Source organism: Coenobita brevimanus, chromosome 44 (assembly GCF_032717465.1).
Source record: "Coenobita brevimanus isolate Jiangsu-jjx chromosome 44, ASM3271746v2, whole genome shotgun sequence".
NCBI classification, from domain to species: Eukaryota; Metazoa; Arthropoda; class Malacostraca; order Decapoda; family Coenobitidae; genus Coenobita; species Coenobita brevimanus.
In genome coordinates this window covers 46,538,165-46,545,664 of record NC_136997.1, presented here as the reverse complement: position 1 = coordinate 46,545,664, position 7,500 = coordinate 46,538,165, and the positions used below count along the sequence as shown (strand labels likewise).

At 46.5% G+C, this 7,500-nt stretch overlaps 1 protein-coding gene across 1 annotated transcript in view; it reads left to right on the top strand.

The window, feature by feature from the left end:
- The first annotated feature begins 3,511 nt into the window (after positions 1–3,511).
- Positions 3,512–7,500, top strand: part of LOC145398093 (uncharacterized) — a 25,998-nt gene continuing 22,009 nt past the window's right edge. Inside the window, exons 1-2 of the mRNA XM_080271047.1 lie at positions 3,512–4,750; positions 7,383–7,493. Of these exons, the coding sequence (XP_080127173.1) occupies positions 3,552–4,750; positions 7,383–7,493 (1,310 nt within the window). The 5' untranslated portion in view covers positions 3,512–3,551. The remainder of the gene's footprint in view (positions 4,751–7,382; positions 7,494–7,500) is intronic.

Below are 7,500 nucleotides of genomic sequence, written 5' to 3'. Positions count from 1 at the left end.
AGACATTTAGGAGAGAGAGAGAGAGAGAGAGAGAGGTTGGAAGTCTCTCTCAAGCTGGACAAAATCGCCGGGAGATAGAAAAAAAATGAAAAAATATAAATAATTGGTCTGAAGGGGTTAATGAACTCCTGTGCTGCTGTAAATAAGAGAAAGATTAAGTTTTAAATAATAGAGTGTGTGTGTGTGTGTGTGTGTGTGTGTGTGTGTGTGTGTGTGTGTGTGTGTGTGTGTGTGTGTGTGTGTGTGTGTGTGTGTGTGTGTGTGTGTGTAGAGTGGGTATTATGTGAGACTGACTTGTGTTCCTCTCTCTCTCTCTCTCTCTCTCTCTCTCTTACATCCTCCTTCCTCTTTCTTCCCTTTTTCCTTCCCTCCTCCCTCTTTTTCTCTCCATTCCCAGTTTCCTCTCCTTTTTCTCTCCTCTCACTTTTCCCTTCTCCCTCCATCTCTTAGGCTTTTCTCTCCCTCTTCTTCCTCTTCTCTCTATCTCTCGTCTTCTCTCCTTCCTGCTTTATCTCCTCTCTCTCTCTCTCTCTCCCTCTCTCCCTTCCCCCTCCCTTCCCTCACCTCTTCCCCTTCCCCTTCCTCCTTCCCTCCCCCCCATGGTCTGATCCTACTGTCTCTTGCGAGGATTATCTGGTATGAGCCGCACACACACACACACACACACACACACACACACACACACACACACACACACACACACACACACAAGCCGAGATAGTAGGTGTATGTATGTATGTGGGATATAAATGTATGTATGTATGTATGTGGGATATAAATGTATGTATGTATGTATCCTCTCTCTCTCTCTCTCTCTCTCTCTCTCTCTCTGTTGGGGTATGAGTGAGAGTAATTGTGAGAGGGGAACGTCAGGTAGTCTGTTTGATGCTTAAAGAGGAACCTGAAAGAGAGAGAGGGAGAGAGAGAGAGAGAGAGAGAGAGAGAATTTTTTTTGCACCAATATTCGTCACTTTTCTTACACCTCTCTGTTTCTCGGTCTCTATCTCTCTTTCTCTCTCTCTCTCTCTCTCTCTCTCTCTCTCACACACACACACACACACACACACACACACACACAGCAATAACACTAAAACACCCTCCATGTCGGCCATAAAGTGCACAGGAATATACAAAATGATAATAGCAAGAGGTAGTGAGGATGGGTTAGTGTCAGTGTAGGGTAGATATTGTATTATGAGCCTTTATGCCTTCTAGGTAAAGCTTATATTGGTGGTAGTAGTAGTGGTGGTGGTGGTGGTGGTGGTAGGAGTAATAGTTGTGGTGGTAGGAGTGGCAGTTAGTATCAGTAGTAGTGGTTGTGGTGGTGGTGGTGGTGATGGTGGTGGTAGATGAAATAGAGGTAGTCAGGGCAGTATTGTTGGAAATAATAAAAAGAATCAAACTCCTATTTTGTTTTCCCTTATCAAAGAGAGAGAGAGAGAGAGAGAGAGAGAAAGATTTAGAAATGTGAGGATAAAGAGGAGTTTGGATTTTGAAAGCATTGATGATTTTTAAATGAGCTGCTTCAGCCAGGAAATCATGCTCTCTCTCTCTCTCTCTCTCTCTAGTAAGAAATAGAGGCAAAGACAAGTGAAAGTAAAGAAACAGGAAGAGCAAGGGATAGAGAGAAGAGGTTGATTTAGAGAGACAGACAGGTAGAGAGAGAAGGATAGGTAGAAGAGGCTGACAGAACCATACAGGTAGAAAGAAATAAACAGACAGGTAGATAGACGGAGAAAATAGCTGAGAGACAGAGACGTAGGTGGCGATACTGAGAGCAAGAGAGGTGACACGAGCCGTCCCATCCTCTCCTAGAAAATGGATAGACAGGTGTGTTAATGTCAAATCCAGGTATATTGATCTTTTGTAACGCCTCTTTCTTCGATGCACCGTGACTACCTTAACTTACCTGTCTGTGAGATGCGTTGGGAGGTGAGTGAAGCCGTCTGGGTGTTACGAGGGATGTACACAGACTCACACACACACACACACACACACACACACACACACACACACACACACACACACACACACACACACACACACACACACACACACACACTTATGGGGAGAGACAGACAAAAAAGAGGGAGTGATATAGATATGTTGATAGATAAATAGAAAGAGAGAAAGAGAGACAGACAGACAGACAGACAGACAGACAGTTAGATAGATAGATAGACAGATAAAGTGAGAAAATTAAACCATGTGGATCGAAAGAAAGGAAGGGAGAAAAAAGGGAGAGGGGAAAAAGTGAGAAAGTGGGAGAAAGAATGTGAGAGAGTGAGAGAGAGAGAAAGAATCGAGGAACGTGTGAACTGGGAGGCCGCAGCCAATCTTTTCCCACACCAGCTGGCTGTGGGAGAGAGAGAGAGAGAGAGAGAGAGAGAGAGAGAGAGAGAGAGAGAGAGAAAGAGGGGGTGAGGACACAGACAGACAGACAGATGAAAGAAAAAAGAGGAGAAATAAAAACAGACTGAGAGAAAAGACAGACAGACATACATATTGACGAAGAGAGAGAGAGAGGGAGAGAGAGAGAGAGAGAATGAGGCAGGATCCCCTCAATATATTATAAAGATCAGCAACGCAAACTACCTATACAGAAATATAAAGTTTTGCTCTCATTCTCTCTCTCTCTCTCTCTCTCTCTCGTGTATTGAGAGTGAGTATGACCTTACCCTAGGAGCTTTGTGTGTGTGTGTGTGTGTGTGTGTGTGTTTTATTTTATGTGAGAGTTGCGTGTCTGGGTGTTGCGTGCACCAGCGTGGGTTTTTCTCGCGTGTGTGTGAACGTTTTTCCCGTGTGTGCGGGTGCGTGAACGTGTGTGTGTGTGTTTTGCCATAACCTCCGTCTCTATTGCTTCATTGTGTGTGTGTGTGTGTGTGTGTGTGTGTGTGTGTGTGTGTGTGTGTGTGTGTGTGTGTGTGTGTGTGTGTGTGTACTAACATTTCAGGCTGTGTGCATTAATATATGTGGCATGTGTGTGTGTGTGTTTGTGTGTACTAACATATCAGGCCGTGTGTACATAAATATGTCTGTCTGTACGATGCTTCTCCCTAAAAATGTCTGGCATGTGTGTGTGTGTATGTGTGTGTGTGTGTGTGTGTGTGTGTGTGTGTGTGTGTGTGTGTGTGTGTGTGTGTGTGTGTGTGTGTGTGTGTGTGTGTGTACGGCTGTCAGTTTGTGATGCGCGTGTACACAAACCATAAAACAAAGTGAGACCGATTTGTTTGTCGTGTGTGTAACCAGCAATCACAGGATCATAGAAAATACGAGAAAAATATTGCCCTCAGAAAATACCAAGACAGAGGAATCGACAGAGGCAGAAAATGGAAGCTATACGAATTTTTGAAAAGGTTACAGACATTGGCCATTCTGAGATGCCTGGTGGTTTAGTGGTGTAAGCGCCCTTTTTTGGATCGTAAAAGTGCATTCCGTTTGTTGGGGTATCCAATTAAAATGATTTGGTCGCGATTCTAACCCATGCTTTCTCCTCTCCCCCCAGAGACATGGCAGGAGCGTTGGCGTTGTGGGGACTGTGGGCGTGGGTAATGCACCTCACCCACGCCTTCTGCCCACCGGGATGCACGTGTGATGACACCCTGCCAAGCGCTCGATGTGTTGGTGGGGGCATCAGTGTTGTCCCCCTGCTCTTCAATCCTTCCCTTCGGCGTCTCAACTTAGCCCGCAATTCCATAAGGTCACTGGAAGAGGCATTTGGCTTTCTGGATAAGCTTCAGGAGCTTGATTTGTCCTATAATCTCCTTACCTCCGTCGGTAGCGCCAACTTCGTGGCCCAAAGGGAACTTCTGGAGCTTCGTCTGGCGCACAATAACCTCACTAGGCTAGTTCCAGGGGCTTTCAGGGGACTCGGGGCACTCAAAACATTAGATCTGAGCCACAATGGGATGGCCACACTCCCTGAAGAGGTTTTAGATGACCTGCCAAGCCTTACAGTCCTCCGCCTCTCGTACAACCGCCTCTACATCCTCACAGACACTGCCTTCCGCGGTCCCCGCAACCTCTTAGTCCTGGACCTCTGTGACAACTACTTCCGGAGAGTTCCGACACAGGCTCTAAAGGCACTTCTGTCCCTGGAGGAGCTGCACTTATGTCGGAACCGCCTGACACGGATAGACTCCCGTGCCTTTCCCTCCCTGGCCCTCACCTCCCTGTCTTTAGGCACGAACAATATTGACACCATAAGTGAAGCAGGATTCGCGAACCTTAAGTCGCTCCAGAAGCTAAATCTGGACAACAACGCCCTTGGAGAGATACCCACTCATGCTTTCTCCCCACTAGGGTCCCTACAGTTCCTCTCCCTAAGCAGGAATAAGATAAAGTCCATCGGGCCGTGGGCTTTCAGGGGTCTGGACCATCTCGTGACTTTGGAACTGTCTCGAAGCCCAGTTTTGAACCGAATCGACCCTGCGGCATTCAACGGCTGCCCACGACTCCAGTCCCTCTCGCTTTCCTACAACTCCCACTTGAAGCATTTACCTCCTGGTCTCCTCTCTCCCCTCCCCGATCTCCGAACCCTGAACCTCCGAGCTAACGGCCTGGAGAGACTAGAGGAGACAGAGGTGCCGTGGAGATCCCTACAGAGACTAGAGGTTCGAGATAATCCTCTAGTGTGTAACTGTTCCCTGAGGTGGTTGGCTGGGCTGGTGCAGGAGGTTAATGGCACACTGGTCTCGCGAGATGTCCAGTGTGCAGGACCTGATAAACTGCGAGGTCTTTATCTCTCGAGGTAGGTCTCGTATCAGTCTCTATGGATATAACCTTTATTTCTCTCTCTTAGGTCTCGTATCAGTCTCTATGGATATAACCTTTATCTCTCTGTCTTAGGTCTCGTATCAGTCTCTCTTATCTCTGTGTTTTTACTTCTAATTGTATTGCTTTTATCTCTATTCTGAGCTCTGCCTCTATTATTTATTTCTCTGTGTCTCCATTTGTATTACTTACCTCCATCTCTCACTCTATTGCATCATATCTTTATCTCTTTTTTACCCCACATTGACTCTTATCTCTATCTCTACTCTGTCTCTCCAGGTAGGCTTCTGTCTAGTGGTATCACTGCCTTTCGCTGTCACTTCTATCTTTCCCGAGACAATAGGTACGTCTGTAGTGTGGATCTCTCACCTCTGTCTACATAAGTGATCCTTGTAAAGTTGATAGGCATAAATCCGCCCCATAATCTAACTCTCTCCTGGTTCTTGTCTAATCCATCCCATAATCTAACTCTATCCTGGTTCTTGTCTAATCCATCCCATAATCTAACTCTATCCTGGTTCTTGTCTAATCCATCCCATAAGCTAACTCTATCCAGGGGCTTGACTAGGAATTAAAGGGGATGGTCAAGGTGGTAGGGCAGCTTAATTACGGAGTGGTCCAGAGTTATAGCCATTACAAACAGAAAACAGTGAAGCTAAGTCCTTCCACAGGCGAAACGTGAACATCCTACAGACATCCTATAGTCCTTTTATCTTAACTTGGCCTAGAATTTTCCCCTTTTGTATTTCATGGGGCTCAGTAGCAGAAGAAGACATTACTACAGATCTACTTCGTTCCCATAGCACTTCTTCCTGACTAGCATCATATTCTAGCGTTTATCTCTTACTGCGACTTGGTATTTTAGTGAGGTGGAGAGGAAGAGGAGGAGGGGTAGACCAAGGATGAGATGCAGGGATGGAGCTGAGATATATATGAGGGAGGGGTGTGAATTGGAGAGAGGGCAGTTACATGGCAGAGGACAGGGCGACGTGGAGGCGATTTGTTTGTGGCCACACCTTACGAGATGAAGGCTGGCAAGAGACTAGTAGATAGATAGGTAGGTAAATAGATAGGTAGAAAGATAGATAGGTAGATAGATAGACAGATAGATGGGTAAGGAGGTAGGTAAATAGATGGATAGATAGATGCAGTTAATAGTTCTGTTATTCCTGTGCTATCCTTGTCTTATTATTCATCCTGTTAAGCTATTTTGCCCTAGAATTTATTACTAATCCTCTTCATTCCCTCTTTCACCTCAAATTAAATCCAGCTTCCCTAACTCACTCCTACCACAGTGAGCTCAGTCGTGTAATATCAATGGTTTAATTAAGGCTTACTCTTTTTTATTTTATTTTTAGAGAGAGAGAAAGGTAATAACAGGGACGTCATTGGCCTGTGTTTATGATTGAGAACCTCGATTAATTTACCGTGACTCATGACCCAATTCAATGACCTCCACGTGATTGGGTATTGATTTATATTAGCTCGCTCTTTATGTCTCTCCCCCTCCTCCCTCGTCCCCCCCTCCCTTCTCTCTGTCTCTCCGCCTCTTCAACTCCCTCCTCACCTATTCCCCACACTCCTCCCCTCACACCCCTTCCTTTCACGCCCCTTCTATTCATCCATCCTTAGTCTCTCTCACTCTCTCTCTCCCCCCCCCATCCACTTTCCCTTCCACCCCCATCTTCTCCTCTCCCTCATCTTCCACCCTTCATTTCCCTCCATCTACTCCCTCCTCCCCCCTCCTCTCTCCCTCCACTTCCCCCCCTCATCCCCTCCCTCCTACACTACCTCATCTCCCATGCTTATGCTCTCTCTCCCCCCTCCCATCCTCTCCTACCCACGTCCTTATCTCCCCACTCCAACTTTCCATCCACCCCATCCCCTCATCTTCACTCCTTCCTACTGCCCTCCCCCCATTCCCCCTCGCTCCTCCCCCCTCCCATATCCCCTCCCTCCCCACTTCTACCCAGACTGTTATTTCAACCCCCAACATTACCCCCACCCCATCCCATCACCCCCCCTCCACTTCATTTTCCCCCTCCCTCCCTCCTCTACCCCACACTTCCTCATTCCCTCCTTCCCACACTCCATCCTTCTCCTCATCCTCTCTCTCTCTCTCTCTCTCTCTCTCTCTCTCTCTCTCTAATGCTAAAAATATATCGCTCTTTTAACTCATCATTTCCAGACATGTACAACGAGACCAGCTTTGTGATGATGATGATGATGAGGAGGAGGAAGAGGAGGGGGAGGAGGAGGAGGAGGATGGTGGTCGTGATGATGATAATAACGATGATGATGATGATGATGATGATGATGATGATGAGGGGGAGGAGGAGGAGGAGGAGGATGGTGGTGATGATGATAATAACGATGATGATGATGATGATGATGATGACGATGATGATGATGAAAATGTGAAAATATAAGACTGAAGTGATGAAAGTGTGATGATGTGGTGATTATATATATTTTTTTTTACAGATGGGTGAGAAGCTATGTGATGAAGGACTGAAGAAGATGATGATGATGATGATGATGATGTGTGGTGGTGTGGTGAAAGTGTGATGATGTGGTGAATAATCCTTCTTTCTCTCTCTCTTTTACAGGCTGGCGCGACGTGAGCAGCTGTGTGGTGAAGGTGTACAGGTAATGGTAATGGTGGTGGTGCTCACAAGTTCGTGCGTCATCGTCACGACTCTCTCCCTACTCCTGTGCAGGTTAGTG